Here is a 21,555-nt window from a genome sequence, read left to right as displayed (position 1 = left end):
TGAGCAACATGAAACTTTCTTTGAAAGGTTGTCTTTCCTCAATGCTCAGGGACTTTCTGAAGAATGTTAACGTTAGTCTCCCATTCACTTGTCTTACACTAAAGTGTTGTTTTAGGGTTACAAGTAGGCTGTAGGGTAAGCACTGGACTGATAACTGCAGGGTTTAGAGTTTAAACCCAGCAGCCGCTCCATGGGAGAAAGTTGAGGCTTTCTGCCATTGTAATGATTGATAGTTTGGAAACCCTTTATAGGGTTGCTATGAATTGGAAGTGACTCTATGGCAGTAGGTCGTTTTTCTGTTCTTTTTAAAAGGAGACTTACTGCCAGCTACATTCATAAGAAACAAATACCAGTATTATTTAACTCTATATGGGAATGGTTATAACCTTGATTTACAACATGGGAATTAAGGTCAAAATGGGAAGAGGATAGAAAACAGAGTCAGGATTCTAAGGTGGAGATGGAAAGGGGAAGAACGAGGAAACAAAGGCTGTTGGCCGACAGCACCGTGCGTTTATGTCACTTTCATCACACTCTGTTCTAGCATTCTGATTGCAAACACTGTCTTGCTTTCAAATGTGGCAATATGGAAACAAGATAAGAATGGGAAAATTGTATTACAGGGAGGAAACCTCCCTGTATTATTCTAATTTATCCAAGTGGCATTGTGGGATAATGCACTGGACTGCAAGGTCAGTTTGAACCACAAGGTTAGTGGTTCAACTTCACCAGCCATTCCTCGGAGACCCTATCCGGGGTCAACAACAACAGTTCTTCTTATAAACGTCACTTAAGCTCAGATGGAAAGGGAAGAATCTGCCATCAGAATTTCTTCTGGGATTAATTCTACAATTGGTCAGAATTAAAGGAACATTACAGATGGCAAATGGAGAAGAACCATGGCATTAAGTGTAGCCTCTCCCCTCGGAGATAAGGTGGAAATCAGTATTAGACTATGATCCAGAATTCTCTGTTCAGAGAATGAAGTCTGAAAACAGTATTTCCTGCAACAAGGTGAGAAGAGCAAAGTCACCTTCTACTTGGGATTTTAATTAAAGGAAGCTAAAGAACTCACTGAGATGTATGTATTTGCCAGGTGTGCCCATCCAAACAAGTCTGCAATCCTGTACAGGCTGGCAAGTTTACAACGAGTCAGCTTTTCCCCCTTCACGTACGAGGATGCATCTGCTCCAGGAAGATCATTAATTGGTGTGACCATGCCAAGACCTAAAAGAGGGGAAATTGTGGACAAAGATTCAAGTTGTATAAATTCCCTACCTGGAAAAGAGTTCACACATCCTACAGGCCACCACCTGAGCCGGGGTGTGTGTGTGGGGGTGGTGGGGGGTGGGGGTGGTGTCTTAGCATTCTGTACAACATTTGATTAGCATATATTCCTTCAGAGAATGAAGGAACTTGTACAATGAGAGTACAAGTAAGTATAACTTGTCTTTTCCACTTGGTAAAGGTTATGTATCTAGTACCTATTAGGGAGTGACTGTACCAAAGGCTCTAACTTTGGGACATTAAGGGGAGATGGTTACCTGAGTACAAGGGTGAAACAGGTGAAAGTGCTATTAAATACTAAGGTTACTTCTAATTTTATGATGAAAAAGCTTTTGAAAAAAACTTTTCTAGTATCTTTTTAGACTTTTATTCAAATATTAAAAACTATTAAGATGGAAAACAATGCATTCGAACATTCCTGGCATCTGCTCTAACCATACAATAAACAGTAATCGTGAAGGTTTTTAATGACCCAGGTGTCAAGTTAACTTTGATCTCTGCTCAGTCTACATTCTCCTTGACCTTTTTGAAGACTGCCAGCATTGGTATAGCCTTTTTCCTAGAATTCTTCTCCAGGACAAAGTGATACTATCTTAGATCTTCTGGTCTCTTTCTACTTGCTTCTTCTTTCTGCTTCTGCATGGTCTCTCCTCCCTCCTTTCAGTCTCTTTCCCAAAGCTCAGTCTTCCAGTATGGTCTTTTCTCTTTTTATTGTTCCCCATGACAACATCATGTACTCTTATAGCCTCCAACTGTGATTTCTGTGCAGATGTTAAGTGCCGGTTAGTCAGTTCAGACTCACAGCAACCCTGTATAGGGTTTCCAAGGAGCGGCTGGTGAGACTGAACCACCGACCTTGTGGTACAGCACATTAATCCACAGCGCCACACCAGGACTCCTTTGTGTGTAGATAGAGACCTAATATTCCTCACTGACCAGGCCCTCTTTCCATTCTTCAGCTTGTTGTTATTCATGGACAACAACACAATAACATCAAAATTAAAATAACTTTTAGATTTGTCCCTGATTTGTCTTCTCACTCTCCTTACTACTCTAATACAGACTGTATTACACACTTCCTATAGCCTTGGTGTGGCGCTGTGGGTTCATGCATCAGACTGCAAAGCTGTTTGAACTGCAAGGTTGGCGGTACAAGCTCACCAGTGTCTCCTCGGAAACCCTGTATACAGGGTCGCTATGGGTCGGAACCAACTCGATGGCACTTAACAACAACAACAACATAGCCTCAAATAAGAAGTGACTTTTATTGTTTAACCTTTTCTGGGCTACCATATGTAATTTGGAGTCCTGGTGTGGTGCTGTAGGATAAGCACTGTACTGCTAAATACAAGGTCAGCAGTTCAAACCCACAAGACTCTCCTCAGAAACCATTCAGAGCAGGGGTGGGGAATATCTGGTCCTACCAAGGCAACTGCAGTTCCAGTCATCACATTGTTGTTGTCGTTATGTGCCATGGAGTTGGTTCCGACTCATAGTGACCCTGTACAGGGTTTCCGAGGCTATAAATCTTTATGGGAGCAGAAAGCCTCATCTTTCTCCTGCGGAACAGCTGGTAGTTTCGAACTGCTAACACATTAGGGGTGAGTTAATGACATGTTTGACCAAATATAGCACGCTAATTTTTAAGTTGATAATTTTGTATGGCCTGCTAATTAATCATGCTTATAAATTTTGGCAGAATAAAGATTCCCTACCCCTGCTATACAGGACTGATATTGAGTTGGAGCCAACTTGACAGCACTTAATAACAATGACAACAATATTTATTTTAAGGAGTCCTGGTGATGCTGTGGGTTAGGGGTTGAGCTAGTAACCATAGGTCGGCAGTTCTAACCCATTCACCTAGTTCTACTCTGTTCTATGAGTTGGAATCACCTTGATGGCAGTAGGTATATGCAAGTTACCATTGAGTTTCATCACTCTTCACAAACCCACAAACTAAACGTAACAGAAACCTAGGTGCTGTCATGTTGATTTAAGCTCATAGTGACCCAACAGTAGTATGAAGCTATCCTGCCTTTTCTTCAATGTCCATGCTCAAGTTCAGGCCCTTACTTCCTGAGCGAAATCTTGCCAGTAAGCCTTCTCATTCTTCTTGTCTATAGCCCCTCTCTTAGCAGTTTCATTTTATATGAAGCCATCAGATCAAGCTTCCTTTTAAATCACATTTAATCTCAAAGTTTTACAGAAACCCCACACTGAAATGCCTACAGGGGCCAGAGAGGTGGTGTAAATGCAGAACCCAGGCCAGGTGCAGCCAGCGGGTCACTGGAGAGCAGGTAAGTCCCGAGTACTTGTGCGCATGTAAGAAGATGAGTCCAGGGCTCTCAGAACTTTTAAAAAGAAGTTCCAAATCAACATTTAAATGTATGGCCTTCACATTTTGAAATACTGCAATATTCACAGAAATAGTCTGATAATATGGAAGCCACAGAGAAAAGATTTTAAATGCTGACAAAATTTCAGAGTCAGCCATTAAGTTATCTCTTCTTTCTCTCCCTACCTTTCAACACTAACAACCACATTGCATAAGGCAACGTAACTTGAGTATTGCAGCCAAACGGCCTGGCTTCTACTCCCTGACCTCTGCACACTGGGGCATGGCTTTCTTGCCGCCATGCCTTGCACATTCCAGGCAGCCAGACAAAACCCCCTGTCCCTCCCCTGTCCTCTTTGGGATCTAGGATACTCACAAGACAGTTTCTCTTATTATTTCTGCCTTCTCTGACTAGTTTCCCAACTTTTGAAATTTCTTCTTTACTTTCTTTTTCTTCTCTGACTATAACCTCTTGAATGGTTATTTAGCTAACTTCTATAGCTTTGAGTAATACTTCTCTTTGTTTACCTGCCAAGACTCTCTCATTTGCAACTTGTTTCAATATCTTGGCAACTCAAATGCCTAAAACTGAAACCCTTCCTTTTCCCAAATCAAACTAAAGCCAACTCTGGACCTTGCTATTTCTACTGAATATGAGTCCCCCAGTTCATTCTTCATGTAGAAGCTAAGAAAAGCACTCCCCTGCTTAAAACAGCTTTCCATCAAAGATAGAACAAAACCAAACTTCCAACCCTGGCTCTGAAGTTCTACATTATTTGGCACCTGCCTAAGTTTCTGACCTCACTTTGCTCCCTATATTCCCCTGAAAACCATGTTCCAGACCATTGTGAGTGTTGTGTGGTGCCATGGAATCGACTTCAACTCACAACAACTCCATGTGACAGAAGAGAAGTGCCCATAGGCTGTCCTAGATTGGGATCTTTATGGAAGCAGATCACTAGGTCTTTCTCCTGCTGTAGACCATTGTTTTTGTTTTGTTCCTTGAAGAAAGCAAACCCAATCCCCCTGTATGGTACTTGCACTAGTTGTTCCCTCTATTGGGAATGTTGTCTTGCTATGGTTGGCGTTTTCCTGCTTTTCAGGTTTCTGTTTAAGTATCACCCCCTGCCAGAGAGGTTTTCTTTTACCACAATCTTAGAAAGTAACATCTGTATCTCATTTCAGTATTTTAATTCTCTGCATAGCATTTCCCATTAGATGATCATTTTCTAATGTATTTCGGTACTCGTGTTTTCTGTTTCCATGAGAACAGGAATCTTACCTGTCTTGGTTACCCCAGTACCTAAAAGGATGCTTGGTACATAATAGATGCTTAAATATTATAGACAAAAGCAAGCAAATTAAATAACTCTTTGGATTTTCCTTTTTTTTTAAAAGTTTTTTGCATTATGTGATAGTTTACATGGGAGAACATTAGCTTTACATTCATCCTATCGTATATCATTTCATTGCCATGATTACAATCCCCTCCATACACCATCAAACAACTAAAAGGTACACCCCACAAGCCTGTCCCTTGGTTGTCAGCACACAGCCCCTCTCCCTCTCTGGTGTCTAGAGTCCCCAGCCACTCCATCTCTGGTGTCACTGTTTCTCTGGGTAGGGTCCCACATTCCGCTCTTCTCCCTTGATGGTCCCTGGGACCTCTGCTCCTGGATTGCAAAGTCAATCATTCCCCTCCTTTTGTTACAAAACGTCTATCAACTTTACATTTCCAACCCTCACACTCAGTCCTGATAACAAACATTCACTATTGTACCATTAAGAGTCTTATCCCCATCTCCTTTCATCAGCCCTGTCCAGACATATTGGATACCACTCAGTGGAGATTCTACTTTCCCCCGCACCCTCTGGATCCAGGTAGACTCCCCTCCTGAAAACTTGTAAGCCAGTCACTTCTTGCCTTTGTAGGCTACCCCATTTTGGGTAGCCCTACCCCATCACTGTCTAGCCTGTGTACCGAGGGGGTGGGAATGATCCTTGCTGTAAAGATTTGTTGCCTCTTTTGAGCTACTACATCCATAGGTATAGGTCAAGTTCATCAAATTATATTAGATTACTCTTTTTTTCCTCTTCTTTCTTCTTCTAGTTGAGTTCTGTTCATTCAGCCATTGAAGCCAGGTCAAGTGGGTATTATATGCAAGTGTGGGCATTCTTGTGCCTCTCCCCTCAATTCGTATCAGGTGGATGCTTCACTCTCTACTCTAGCCCTCTGTGGCCATGATCCTGTCCCTGGGCCCAGGAGTCCCCAGGTCTTGCCATACTGCTGGCCAACCATGTCTCCACCCGGGTTCATAGGAGTCTATTGAGTGTGGTCGGACTTAGCTCACAACTTCATTACTGTTTTTCTCTCACTTCCCCTTATCGGTGACCAATGCGGTCACCAGCAAGACCACACGCCTGCTTGTGTATTCCCCTTGAGTCTTAGTCTTGGAAGGGGGTTTGCCCTGAGGGGACCCAACCACTTGCCTTGATGGCTCCTGGGCAAGCAACTTGCTTGTTCTTATTTCTTCTTATAGCATCATGATGACCACAAGCTGGAAAACGTAGCCATTTGGGACTTACCCTAAATCTCCTTCTTCACTACATCACCATATTCAACCTGTTGCCAAGTCTTGTCTAGTCTTTCTTGGCTACGCTTTTCTCACTGGTCTTCCTTTTTATGCCACCAACCAGCACTCAAGTTCAAGCACTCACACCTCACATGGGGACTCTTTCAACAAATTCCTTAACTAATCTAACTTCAATCTCTGCTTTTCCTCAAACTCATTCAAGCTATCATCTATTAACTCTTGTTTCATAAGGTTTTGCTCCTGCCCATACTGGTAGCCCTCTTTGGTCCAACAGTGAAAGCCTTTTCAGTTAAATATAACTTCTCCCCTAAGTTTTGACCCCAGGACTCTAACTAATGTGCCCACTAAGAGTTTTATAAACATACCCTGCATATTCTCACTCCACCATCGTGTCTCTTTTTACTATTTGAAAAGTATTTTAATTCACTGGTATCCAATTTAAATCTTTAACAAAAGGCAAAAAAAAAAAAAAAAAAAAAAAAAAACAAAACCCAAAGGGAGTGACATTGCCCTCATTCCTTGAATCTGACATGTGTTGTTGTTAGGTGTCTTTGGGTCAGCTCTAACTCATAGCAACCCTATGCCCAACAGAACGAAACACTGCCGATGTCCGACACCCCATTCCCCCAGTTGTTGTTATGTTTGAGCCCATTTCCAATGCCACTATGCCAAATCATCTCGTTGGGGATCTTCCTCTTCTTCGTTAATCCTCCATTTCACAATCATAATGTCCTTCTCCAGGGGCTGGTCCCTCCTGATGATATGCCCAAAGTATGAGAGACAGTCTTATCAACTTGGATTCTAAGGAGCATTCTGGTTGTACTTATTCCAGCATAGATTTGTTGGTTCTTTTGGCAGTCCATGATACTTCCATTATTATTCTTCAACATCATAACTCAAATGCACCCATTCTATGTCTTCCTTATTCATTGTCCAAGTTTCACACACAGATCAGGCAACTAAAAATACCATGGCTTGGATCAGGTGTCCCTTAGTCCTCAAACTCTGACATCTTTGCTCTTGAACACTTTGTAGGTCATTTGATTTCTTTACTGCTGCTTCCATGAGTGTTGATAGTGGATCCAAACCAAATTAAGTCGATCTTTTCCCCATTTATCAAAATGTTCTTAATGGTCCAGTTGTAAGGATTTTTATTTTCTTTACATTAAGGTGCGACCCATACTGAAGACTGTGGTCTTTGATCTTCATCAGTAAATATTTTATGTCCTCATCACTTTCAGCAAGCAAGGCTGCATCATCTGTATATTGCAGGTTGTTAATGAGTTCTCCAATCCTGATGCCACACTTTTCTTCATATAATCCAGTTTCTCCGATTATTTGCTCAGCATACAAACTAAGTATGGTGAACGTAAACAGCCCTGTCACATACAGTTCCTGACTTTAGCCTTGTTCTGTTTGTACAGGTTTCTCATAAGCATAATGTAGTTTTCTGGAATACCCATTATTTGCAATGTTATCCATAGCTTGTTATGATCCACACAGTCAAAAGCTTTTGCATAGTCAGTAAAGCAAGGTTAACGGATTTCTGGTATTCTCTGCTTTCAGCCAAGAGCCACCTGACATTAGCAACAATATCACTAGCTCCACGTCCTCTTCTGAATTCGGCTTGAGTTTCTGGCAGCTCCCTGTCGATGTAGTGTTGTAGCAGTTTTTGAATTATTTTCAACAAAATTTTACTTGCAAGTGATATAAATGATATTGTTTAACAATTTCCACACTTCTTTGGGACACCTTTCTTTGGAAGTATGCACAAATATGGATCTTTTCCAATTGGTTGGCCAGGTAAGCTGCCTTATTTCCAAATTTCTTGGTATAGATGAGCGAGTGCCTCCAGTGCTGCAGTAGTTTGCTGATTTAAATTTGTATTCCGTCAATTTCTGGAACTTTGTTTTTTGCCGATACCTTAAGTGCAGCTTGGACTTCTTCCTCAGTACCATCGGTTGTTGCTCATATGCTATTTCTTGAAGTAGTTAAGCACTGCCCATTTATTTTTGGTATGGTGACTCCATGTATTCCTATCATCTTCTGTTGATGCTCTCTGCAGCATTCAACAGTTTGCCCATGTTGTTGTTAAGTGCCACTGAATCGATGCCAATCTATAGTGATCCTGTATAGGGCTTCTGAGGAGTGGCTAGTGAGCTTAAACCGCTGACCTTGCGAATCAAACACACTTTGCAGTCTAGCGCATTGACCCATAGCACCATACCATGGAGTCCAATATTACAAGTCAAAGTTTGAATTTTTTCATTTCTTTCTGCTTGAGAAATGCTAAGCATGCTCTTTCTTCCCTTTTGGGTTTCTAACCCCAAGTCTTTGCAGGCTTCATTATAAAACTTGGCTTTGTCTTCACAAATTGCCCTTTAAAATATACTGTTCAGCTTTTACCTCATTTCTTTCATTAGTTTTAGCTTTTGTATGTTCATTAACAATTTTCAGAGTCTCTTCTGACATCCACCTTGGTCTGTTCTTTCCTTCCTGCTTTTTTTTTAAACATCATTCTTCCTGTATGATGTTCTTGATGTCACCCCAGAACTCCTATGGTTTTCGGTTATTAGTGTCAAATGCATCAAATCTGTTCTTGAAATAATCTCTAACTTGAAGACATGAATTTCTTTGGTACTTTATTTATCTGCCCTTTTATTACAGTGATTTCTGTACACAATCTACTGCTGAAATATGAAGTACTTGTGCTCAAGGCTTTATGATTCTTAGTGCCCTTATAGTGTTTGCCTCTCTTTTATTGTTGTTGAGTGCTGTGGAGTCGGTTCCAATTCTTGGAAAACCTACATAAGTGACCTTATGGAGTGACCTTATGTAGGGTTTTCAAGAAGAAGCTGGTAGATTTGAACTGCTGACCTTGTGGTTTGCAGTCTAGTGTTATCCTACAGAGAGCACCACATCAGGGATCTGCTCTTTGACTAGGGGGCTTCAAGAGTTCATTGAAAAATGGAACTAAAAGATAACAGAATTTTTCTACAAACTTTTGGAAGCCCTGCTCATACATTAAGTTCTAAATATTCCAGCTTGGTCAAACCCATCAGCTTCACAATGGGAAAAAGATGAGCCTTTTTGCTACTGAAAGATTTACAGCCTTGGAAACCTACACAGGGTCACTGTGAGTTGAAACCGACTCGATAGTACCTAACAACAAAGCCTGGTTAGTTTAGACCGCTCTCCTTCCATGAAGTTTTCTCAGTGTACTCCATTCAGTAATCAACTCCTCTAAGCTAACAGCATAGTGACTTACAATACGTCATGAAATAAGTTCTTGTGAATTGCTTTGTAATTTTTGTTCTATATTTAGCTTTTAGTTTTAATTTTTGCATACTTACAGTATTAAAAATTATATTTTTCTAGGGCAGGGACATCTAGTAAATGCCTAGTCAATTTGAAAATGGGATTCTAATCCTATGATGCTCTAAGGATAAATGTTGTAAGCTTAAAGCTTAATTAAATTTGAGCAGATATACAGTGTTTCAAGAAAAAGGTACAAATTTTAAGTTTTCAAACTCTCCAAAACTGACATACTGAGTGGAGATGAAGAAAAGCCCGAGAAGGAGTTGGCCATGATGTAATCTGCAATCTGTTGTAATGCCAGTAATCCAGTTGGGTTGTGGCCTTTCTTCATCTGTTCTTGAATAAGGCATTCCAGGTCTTCTCGAAAGGCCTGTAACACAAAAATAAGCACTGAGCACACATGTCCACTTGGAGCAGAACAACACAAACCTACTTGCTCTGGTACACTCAATCAAAATTTTCCTCACCCTTCTTTTGAATAAATTTCATCTACGTTATTTAAAAACATATATGAAACACAAAATTATATTAAAACATGAGACTCAAGAAGCTTGCTTTTAGGCAAGAAAAACAGGCATTCTTAATCTCAAATAAAGTTGAAATATATTTTGACATCTACATCAAACAGGTATTTGTTGTTAGGTACTGTCAAGTTGGTTCTGACTCATAGCAACCTTATGCATAACAGAATGAACACTGCCCGGTGCTGTGCCAATCTCACAATCATTGTTACTCTTGAGCCCATTGCTGATGCCACTATGCCAATCTATCTTGTTGGGTTTCTCCCTCTTCTTCGCTGACCCTCCACTTTACCAAGTATGATGTCCTTCTCCAGGGACTGGTCCCTCCTGATAATATGTCCGAAGTAGAGTGATAAATTCTCACCATCCTGGCTTCTAAGGAGCATACTGGTTGTACTTCTTCCAACACAGATTTCTTGTTCTTCTGGCAGTCCATGGTACTTTTAATATTCTTTTCCAACACCGTAACTCAAATGTACTAATTCTTCTACAGTCTTCCTTATTCATTGTCCACCTTTCACATGCATATGAGGCTACTGAAAATACCATGACCTGAGTCCTCAAACTGCCATCCTTGCACTTGAACACTTTAAAGAGATCTTGTGTAGCAGACTTGCCTAGTGCAACACATGTCATTTGATTTCTTGACTGCTACTTCAATGAGTGTTGATGGTAGAACCAAGCAAAATGAAGTCTTTGACGACTTTAATCTTTTCTTCATTTATCATGTTATTTATTAGTCCCGTTGTGAGGATTTCTGTTTTCTTTACATTGTGTTGCAACCCATACTGAAGGATGTGGTCTTTGATCCTTATTAGTAAGTATTTTAAGTCCTCTTTGCTTTCATCTGCATATTGCAGGTTGTTAATGAGTCTTCTGCCACTCCAAGTTAATACACAATTTATAGTACCAAGTTTAAACTGATGCAAGAAGAAATCTATTCTTTATCTAGCAGTCTCACCATCTAAGTTAGGATTTGTTGTTGTTCAGTGCCATCAAGTCAGTTCCAACCCATAACAACCCTGTATAGGGTTTCCTAGGAGTAGCTGGTGAGCTTGAACCGCCGACCTTGCAGTTCAAACTAATTTTGCAGTCCAGTGCATTAATCCCACAGAGCCACCAAGATTCCAAGTTAGGATAAGAGTCCCTGTTTTTCTGTTTTTGTTTTGTTTTACACTTTTTGTTGTGCATTGATTGGTTTGCAAAGCAGAGAATCAGTTTTATAGTCAACAAGTCTTATACTTGGTTTCATTGAAATGACTGCAATCCCTTCAGTGTAACATCATGTATCCCACTTTCTCCCTAAGTGTCTTGTTTCCATTCCTCTTCCCCAAGCTTCTGAATGTTGCCTGTGAGTAAATGCTGCTCTTTTGATCTTGAATGGGTGACTATTCTATGGTATGCATAGCTCACTAGTGTTGTTGCGCTGCCTATACACCTATCTATTGCTTGTCTGTAAACTGAGCCAGTAGGGTGAGTTCAGTTCCAGACCTGCAGGGTAACCAAGGGTTACAATCTCAGGGTTACAGCAGTCTGTACCTGACCAGCAAGCCTGGTCTTTTCAATGATTTTTTATGACTTTGAGAAAATGTTTCACATTTTCACTCTATTCAGGACCTTCTCATATGATCCCTTTCAGAGCAGTTGGTAGTGGTAACCAGGCACCATCTAGTTCTGGTCTCAGGGTGGTGGAGACTGATGGTCCAGTGCTCTGTTAGTATACACTGGACTACTTGTTTCCACCATTTTCAATTTTCATCACTCTTCTTTCCTCCAAACAGAAAGAGACCAATAGTTGCACCTTGTATAACATCTCATGAGCTTTTAAGATCCGTCACTTAGAGTCCCTAGTTGAATGGGGCACCACTCTAAATGGGTTACTCTAACTGTAACCATCCACAGTCAAAATCTTCATCATGGGTTCCATTTTATGATTTCCACGGCACTTCCTTAGTGCCATAAGCTCTGAAAGCAAGCTAGTAAGAAAAACTGAAGACTGATTACTATCCTTCTGTAACACTTTGCTGAAGAAATGACTTTGCTCCAACTTTGGCTTCCAGATGTTCCCATTCTGTAGTTCTGCTGTATATTTTCTTTTCTTTAAGGCATGGAGGGTGTGTAAAACAGAAAGAGAAAGAAAATCTCATATGGAGACATTGTTTATATAAATAAAAATCCTGGACATTAAGAGAAAATCTCTATTCTGGTAACCCTTGATCTGCTAATATGATGAATCTTCTCCGAATTCTTCATATCAGTTGAAATAGCTGGCTTTGTCTTCCCATCCCATCCAACACTTATTTTATTAAATTGATCACTTGTCTACTTGCTTATGGCTATTTCATTCATTTTAAACACAGTTCTTGCAATATAAACCCTCTAAACCTCGCTCCTCCACTTGAGACTGTTCACATGTTTAGCAGGATGCCCTGCCAGATAGCAAATGCATTTTTTCCTCACTTTAAGAGGCAAAAGGCATAACATTACCTTGGAGTAATAGAACATTGACCTCTAAGAAGAGTAGGTATGAACGCCTTAGAAATTACTGGGGAAATCTCCTTGACATGGTGAATCTTCTTTGTGTTACTCATAGTAGCTGTCCTCAGGAGGGTGGTAGGAGTAAGATCTCCTGGAGTCTTGCTAAGAGGTACCTTGCTTAGAGGATGATTAAATAGCCCAGAGGTGTCTGGGAGCATTTTTTTCTGTTTTTTAAAATACAAAATTTATATTAGAAGCTCATGGTGGCTAGGGAACTATGATTCTGAGGCTGTTAGGTGGCAGATGTTAGCACTAGTAGGCTGGCTGTGTGTCATCGAGTCGGTTCTGACTCATAGCGACCCTCATCTTTCTCCCACGGAGTACTTGGTAGGTTCGAACTGAGGACCTTGCGGTTAGCAGCCAACACTAAACCCACTACCCCATGAGGACTCCTTGATGGCAGCACTAATTCTGACTCTATGCTTATGTTACTCTTAGAACAACAGTTGAGAGGCACCTGTGATGTGCACTCAAAGAGCTGAGTGATAACAGCTGCTACCTTAAGAACTCAACCATAACGCACCATGTTGTTGTTGCTGTTGTTGTCATTGAGTGCTGCTGAGTTGGTTTCAACCCATAGCGGCCATTATAGGATTTCCAAGGAGCAGCTGTTGAGCTTGGAATTGTCGACCTTGCAGCTCAAATGGCTTTACAGTCTGGCAACGCATCATGGGATACCCTTGATAAGAAGAGGGAGAGTTTCCTTCTCTGATGTACCACGATGGTTTCTACTCAGTCATCTGGCTCAACACTGAACTTGCATCTTCTGTTGGACAGGCTGCTAATTTTTAACAACAGTGTTACATGGTAGGGAGGTGCAGTGGCAGAGGTGGACTGAACAGACTTTACTGTGGCTCTCCTTACACACACACACCAGGCACATGCATAGAAACACACACACATGCCACCTTTTGGATATGGAGCCTACTGATGAACACTTGTGGACTATGGAAACCACTGAAGTTTTTAGGACAATTCAGGGTAAAACAAGTTTCAACAGGAAGGTTCTAGATCATGTGTTAATACAGAGTATGGAGGGTTAAGTGGTTAATTTACAAAATACTAGTTGTGATTATGTTTGAATCATGAGTTTATGGAACAGCCTCTATCTGTTAAATGCGGTTTTTCTTTTAGAAACTGAAGGTGTATTAAAAGTAAATTATTAGCACCATTATTAAAAATTTAAAACTTGTTAACTGTTTCTAGTTTCTTTGAGCATATGATTTAAATCAGAGAAACTACCCTATAAAATACCCTCTACAAAGACATGTTATATGTATCAGAAATCTTCACTAATACAATCCTAAAACCCTGAGAACATAAAATGGCTGTGAGTGCCATATAAGATGGATGGATGTCTTCATATAGAATAACAGCAGAATTTTACCATATGTAAGGTTGAAAGAAAAAGAATATTTCCTCATTTATCTTTATATAAATGATATAAAAAACTGCAGAGCACTTGGCAATGGGGCCATTTTTGAAACCTTACCTTTCTTCAGAATCAAACTCTCTTTAGACTTTCCTCAGTTCAAAGCAGTAATAACCAACATTCTTTGATTCAGAGGAAAAATATCTCTTAGTCATACTTATTATAGGCATCACTCATGTATATTACAATAGCTCTGAGAAGTATGCATCTTCAATTTTATTGGCTGCCTCTACCCCATAATTTAAGACAACTTCCATAAATTTAAATGTTACAAAAATAAAACAAATAAAATAGAGGTGAAAACAATCAAGCTACAAGGAAAATAAGCATAAGGAGACTAGACAGAGCCCAGACTGAGGTTACTATACAAAGTGCACGCTATCCAAATGTATGCATTTGGCAGGGATGTGTTACATTTGATCTGAACTCTCCAATGTTGTTGTTGTGCCACTGAGTCAGTTCTGATTCAGAGACCCTGTATAGTTTTCCAAGGAGTGGCTGGTAGGTTTAAACTGCCAACCTTGCGGTTAGTAGTCCAGTGCTTATCCTACAGTGAACACCAGGACTCCTCTAATAGCCAACATTAAGACAATCTACTCAGTACACTGATTGACAATGTCTTTAGGATTAACAACCCATTAGTTGCTCAAGAGAATCAAAACTGTTTTTGAAATCTATGAGAAATTTCTGCTGGGAGGGGCAAGAAAGCAGAATAAAGTAGGTTGAAAACTTTGTTCCATGTCACAGAGCTACTGAATGGCAAGGACTGTGGGCAAATACTTTTATTCATTAGTGAATTTTTATTTTTAAACTTTCATATATCCAATGTGATATCTTCCTAAAGTTTTGGGATGAGGAATGTGTAAGCCCTTCTAAAATTAACTAATAATAAGAAAAACATGAATTTCCCCCTTTAAGGCTGGTGAATAGCTTGTATATGGTATAGGTAAAGAAAACAATTTTCAAAATACATGAGATTTCCCCTGGTTTTTATACAGTTATCTATTATAACAGATAGGAATTCGAGGTGGGGGAGGGCAAGAAGAATCAATGTTTTTGTTACGAACATTTATAACTCATTTTTTATTGTGGTAAAAATATATAGCTCATTTTTCATATTTTTAACTGTATTGAGATATAATCCAAATATTGATCTAAGTCATAAAATAACTGAAAAACTGCTAAACATTATTTCAGTGGATTAAAAAAAAATTCTCAGTAAACTTACTAAGCTTTCATTAAAATATTTATGGAAAGAATAAACATTTTATTCATATTTATGAATAATTAATCCTCTTTCTACTATAATAAATTAAATAATCCTTTATAGTTCACTAACGAGGAAATATAAGGAGCTCTCTGGTAGCGTAGTGATTACGAATCGGGCTGCGAACCTTAAGGTCAGTGGTTCGAAACTACCAGCCATTCCACGGGAGAAAGATGAGGCTTTCTACTCCCGTAAGGATTTACCCCCTCGGAAACCCTGTACAGGGTCGCTATGGGTTGGAACCGACTTGAAGGCACTTAACAACAACAACAACGAGGAAATATAATAAAGATTCAAATATGGAACACTGGAACTTTTCCTAGTTTTATCAGAGCTGGATGGTGTCACTGAAACCAAATACAACTATTGTAAGGTAACAGGAAAGTTGTGATCAGGAACACTGAGTAAACCTCTTAGGTTAGATTAGAGCATTTGGCTGTAACAGTAATTTAAAAAAAAAACTGACATAGTAGTAGATTACGACAATCCTGGAGTAGTACCATGCTAAGTCACTGCCCACCTGAAGCTAGGAATTTTCCTATCAAAGCATAATGACGTGGTGATTGGTGTTTCAAACCCAACAGCCGCTTCATGGGAGAAAGATGTGGCAGTCAGTTTCTATAAAGATTTCTAGAGTTAGAAATCCTAGTGGGTAGTTGTACTCTGTTCTTCAAGGCTGCTATGAATGGAAATTTACATGACAGCCAAGCCTTCTGAAGTCAAAATAGTCAATAGTTCCCTGTACCTGTGGTTTCTACCAGACATGGGTCAGGTTAAAAGATTAAACACCACATGCATTCTGAGGAGTAGAAGAGCATAGAAAAAGAGGTGATAGGGTTAAACACCTTGTGAAGCACAAGAATAAAGTAGAGTGACATCAGGTTATTTAGGGTCTTCAAAACCAAAATACAGTCTAAGGAATTTTAAATAAAGCGTAACAATAAATTTTCACAAAAAAATTCCCTACTCTATGCTAGGTCTGTACTGAATAAACTGCTTTCACATGGCTTCGTGAATAAACTGCTTTCACATGGCTTCGTTTATTTGCCATAGTAACTATATGAGGCATTTTCCCATATTTGCGAAACTGAAGCTTAGCTTAAGTGAGTTTCCTAATGTTACATAGCTATTTAATGGTGGGTAAAGCAAAAACGTGAATCCAGATCCCAAACTAGCATTGTATAAAATATGTCCTGATGTGGGCGCCATAGGATAAGACATCACTTCAAACTCACCAGCTGCTCCTCAGAAACTTTATACAGGGTCATTATGAGTCAACACCGACTCCATGACACTCTGGAGTCATGGTGTAATGCTGTAAGGTAAGCACTGGACTGCTAACCACAAGAACGGCAGTTCAAACCCACCAGCTGCTCCTAAGAAACCTTAGGACTTCTGGTGTGGCGCTGTAGGATCAGCACTGGACTTCAAACCACAAGGTTGGCAGTTGAAGCCCACCAGCTGCTCCTTGGAAACCCTACAGTGTTGTTAAGAGTCAGAACTGACTTGATGGCACTTAACAACAACATATAAAAATATAAACAGATTAAAACTGGAAATCATGAGAAGCCAGGCTGGCCCCCTAACTCTAATTTAAAACAGCCGAGTATTTCAGGATCTCTTCCAACAATCTGCTGTTCTATCGTTTTTGGTCTTTCTCTGCCATGACTGCCTTAATTACTGGCCTAGCCTACACAATTTCATCAGCATGCTTTGAACACAACTTTCACTTTTCTCTCAGCTTTAGAACACCTTCAGTAAGTGCAGCTCCCATTATTCTCCTACCGCTTCAATTCTTACCCTTCCTTCAACACCCACCATAAATGCCAGCCTTTGCTTGAAGTCCCTCCTAATCATCTGTTAGGAGTGATGTCCACATCTCTTCTTGTTCCACCCTACTCTGAAGGCTTAATAATAGTGCCTGCCCTCTGGTAGCATTGTGGTTACGAGTTGGGCTGCTAACCTCAAGGTCGGCAATTTGAAACTACCAGCTGCTCTGTGGGAGAAAGATGAGGCTTTCTGCTCCTATAAAGATTTACAGCCTCGGAACCCCTGTAGAGGGTCACTATGAGTTGGAACCAACTCCACGGCACATAACCACCACCACCACACTTAGAATACTTCCGTATGATTGTGATTGGTGATCTATTTTTTCTAGTACTACACCACAGTATCTGATTGCTGGGTTATGTATTTCATATTTCTAGATTCCTCCTGAGGAAAGTAAGTTAGTTTGAGTTTCTATTTTTTATTTAAATTTTCCTCCTATAAGGATGTGTTGTGAAGGATTTGATCTCAATCTTGCTTGACTCAATGGCAGTAAAGATACAGTTCATAGATGGGTAGCACTGGAATAGAAAGATCTAGATTTTATCACTATATCACTTTACTGACAATTTCTCCTGTGTAAATTATGCATGTCCATCATCTATTGGGAGAATTAAAATAAACAAACAACACTTAAAATCCTACCTGAAAACTTAGTCACCATAGCATTATAGTTTGGAGAGCTCTCTCAAACATATCTCCAAAAATTATGCTAAAAAAATTACCAGATGAAAAATAAAATCATTAAGATAAAGCCCACTGTCACTGAGTCACTCCTGACTCACAACGACCCCCACATGTTTCATAGTAGAACTGCACTCTGTGGGGTTGGGTTATCAATGGCTGTGATCTTACGAAAGAAGTCCTTGAGTAGCACAAACAGTAAGCATTTGACTAATAACTGAAAAGTTGGCAGCTTGAAACAACCAGAGGGGCCTTGGAAGGCAGACTTGGTGATCAGCTTCCTACACGGTGTTGTTGTTAAGTGCTGCTGAGTCGGTTCTGACTCATAGTGACAACCCTGTATAAGGTTTCTGAGAAGCAGCTGGTGGATTTGAACCACTGACCTTGTGGTTACCAGTCCAGTGCTTATCCTATAGTGCCAGGACTCTATACGGTTATAGCCAGGACTCCTAAAGGTTATAGCCTTGAAAACCCTATGGAGCAATTCTACTGTGTGCACATGGGGTTGTTATGAATCAAAATCAATCAGATGGCAACTAAAAACAGTACTAATCTTAGGGACCAATGCAGGGACTTTTGTGTTAGAGAAGAGATAGCTTAAAAGCACTACAAGATTCTCACAAGCCTGTGACTTTATATATACTCTATCAGTCTTAAAGGAGTGACTGTGAAAGTTTTGATTTCATAAGGTATAGATAAAAATAAACTGTCACAAACTTGAAACACTCAGATAGTTCAGACTCATATACACTAAAGGAATACTTTGAGTGCATACATATTCCTGAATATTATGAAAACAATGGGTTCAAACATGACAATAATAATGAGGAAGGAGCAGGTCCGGGTAGAGTTTTGTTCTGTTGTACACAGGGTCGCTATGAGTCAGAACCAACTCGACAACCCTGACAACAGCATAAACCAAAGAGGAACTCTAGTGGCTGCGTTGCTAACTGAAAAGGTGGCAGTTCAAATCCATCAACAGTTCCTTGGGAGAAAGATGAGGCAGTCTGCTTCTGTAACTAGTTACAGTCTCTGGAACAGTTCTACTCTGTCCTATCAGGTTGCTATGAGTAAAAATTGACCTGAACGTAGTGGGTATGGTGTTTTGGTTTATAAACCAAAAGTAGAGAGAACCTGAAATATCAGATCTTAAAGGATTTTACATCCAAGATACCAATGAAAGGTATCTAAAATCTCAGAAAAGAGGCCCAATTTGATTAAAATATTTTATACCCTATATAGGGTCACCGTGAGTCAGTACTGACTTAACAGCACACAGCAACAACAAAAAAATAACATAGGCTAATTGATCAGTACTGTTCAACTTATGAAAGCAGGTTAACAGTACAGTGAAAGTATCCGAGGTTATCAGAGAGGGATTTAAAATACCTACATCTGGATGTTCTCATAACAATTACTGAAGAGGAAAAACAAAAAAAATTACAGACTGGTTGCTCCCAAGGCACCCAGATATTATGGTTATTAGATCTCTCCTAAAGCAGAGTTAGGAGAAAAACAAATTTAATTAAAATTAATTTCTCCACTGAGAAACATATTAATTTAGAAATAGATTATCATTGGTTCTGTTGAAAGGAGAAAAAAACAAACAAATTTATTCTTGATGGTCATTCTCCTCTATTTGTCTTAATTAACACAAACATAAAGATTAAAATAATATCTTTTCTCAGAGAGGGTTAATAAAAATATGTATCTTAGCTCCTAAAGTGACTATATAGATCACGGTGAATTTGAGCAACTTTATAACTAAGTCACCTTGTTATTATTATTTTAGGTCTCAATTACATGGAATTAACTCCCTTCAGGACAAACCCCCCTCCAAGACTGAAACTCAAAGGGAACACATATGAGTTACGGCGTTGGAAGAGAATATTAAAAGTGTCTGGGACTGTCAAAATAACAAACAGATCTGTGTTGGAGGAAGTACAGCCAGAGTGCTCCTTGGAAGCTAGGATGGCCAAATTGTCTCTCATACTTCAGACATTATTATCAGGAGGGACCAGTCACTGGAGAAGGATATCATGTTTGGTGAGGTGGAGGGTCAGAAAAAAAAAGAGGAAGACCCCTAATGAGATGGATGGGCAGAGTGGCATAAGTGATGGGCTCAAGTGTGGCAACAATTGTAGGTTGGCCCAGGACTGGACAGTGTTTCGTTCTGTTGTACATAAGGTTACTATGAGTCGGTACCAACTAGATGGCACCTAACTATTAGCTATGGTGGTAAAGCTTCAAAACGTCATTTTTCTGAAGTCCACTAATTGTTTTCCATAGTAGACCAATTCAGTAAGAACTTGATGGACAATTTTTACATTTTTAATGACTCAAAGAGGTTTCAGCAGAACTTCCAAGCTAAGAGGCTAAGACAGATTAGGTAGAAGGGATGGTAAACTACTTCCAAATGTTTGCCACTAAAGACTTTGTCAATAGCAGTGGAACATTGTCAGATACAGTGCCAGAAGATGTGCTCCTCAGGTTGGAAGGCATTCAAAATGCAACTGGGAAAGAGCTGCCTTCTCAAAATAGAGTTAACCACAATGATGTGAATGAAGTACAGCTTTTGGAACCTTCATTTTCTGGTGGAGCAAAACTATAAGTGAGAAGAAACAGCTGCAAACACCAATTAATAATTAGACTATGGAATGTCTGAAGCATGAGTCTAGAAAAATTGGAAGTTGTCCAAAATGAAATGAAATGTATAAAGATTGAAATCCTAGGTATTAATGAGCTGAAATTGACTGGTATTGGCCATTTTCAATCTGACAATTATATGATTTACTATGCTGGGAGGGACAAATTGAAGAATGACATCACGTTCATCATCAAAAAGATCATTTCAAGGATAATATGCAGATGATACAACCTTGCTTGCTGAAAGTGAAAAGGACTTAAAACATTTACTGATGAAGAGCAAAGAGCACAGCCTTACGTATGGATTACATCTCAGTGTAAAGAAAACAAAAATCCTCACCACTGGACAAATAAACAACATTCTTATCAATGGAAAAAAGATTGACGTTGTCAAGGACTTCATTCTTCTTGGATCAACTATCAACACTCACGGAAGCAGCAGTCAAGAAATCAAACGACGTATTGCATTAGGCAAATCTGCTGCACAAGACCTTTTGAAAGTGTTGAAAAGCAGAAATGTCAGCTTGAGGACTAAGGTGCGCCTGACCCAAGCCATGGTATTTTCCATAACCTCACATGCATGTGAAAGCTGGATGGTAAATAAGGAAGACCATAGAAGAATTGATGCTTTTGAGTTATGGTGTTGGAGGAGAATATTGAAAGTGCTATGGGCTGCCAAAAGAACCAATAGATCCGTTTTGGAAGAAGTGCAGCCAGAATGCTCCTTGGAGGCCAAGATGGTCAAATTTCGTCTCCCATACTTTGGACATATTGTCAGGAGGGACCAGTCGCTGGAGAAGGATATCGTATTTAGTAAGGTGGAGGGTCAGAGAAAAAGAGGAAGATACCCAACGAGATGGACTGGCCAAGTGGCAGCACTGATGGACTCAAGTGTGCCAACAGTAGTGAGGTTGGCCCAGGATCGGGCAGTGTTTCATTCTGCTGTGCATGGGGTCGCTATGAGTCAGTACCAACTCAATGGCACCTAACAACAACAACAACAATAACATCCATAATGATATCCATATGCCTGAAAAAAGACCAGCTAATACTATTATTCAAATTTATAAACCAACTACTAAAACTAGTGATCATGAAATTGA

General features: G+C 39.8%; 1 protein-coding gene across 2 annotated transcripts in view; it reads right to left on the bottom strand.

Moving 5' to 3' along the window:
• Positions 1–21,555, bottom strand: part of ADD3 (adducin 3 (gamma)) — a 161,484-nt gene that overhangs the window by 19,106 nt on the left and 120,823 nt on the right. For both annotated transcript variants that reach the window (XM_006831328.1, XM_006831329.1), the window contains 2 exons: positions 9,769–9,907; positions 1,076–1,227 (listed from right to left, as the gene is read on the bottom strand). In XM_006831328.1, coding sequence (XP_006831391.1) covers positions 1,076–1,227; positions 9,769–9,907 — 291 coding nt within the window. The remainder of the gene's footprint in view (positions 1–1,075; positions 1,228–9,768; positions 9,908–21,555) is intronic.

Source organism: Chrysochloris asiatica, unplaced genomic scaffold (genome assembly GCF_000296735.1).
Source record: "Chrysochloris asiatica unplaced genomic scaffold, ChrAsi1.0 scaffold00003, whole genome shotgun sequence".
Taxonomy (NCBI): Eukaryota; Metazoa; Chordata; class Mammalia; order Afrosoricida; family Chrysochloridae; genus Chrysochloris; species Chrysochloris asiatica.
This window is presented reverse-complemented; position numbering and strand designations above follow the sequence as displayed.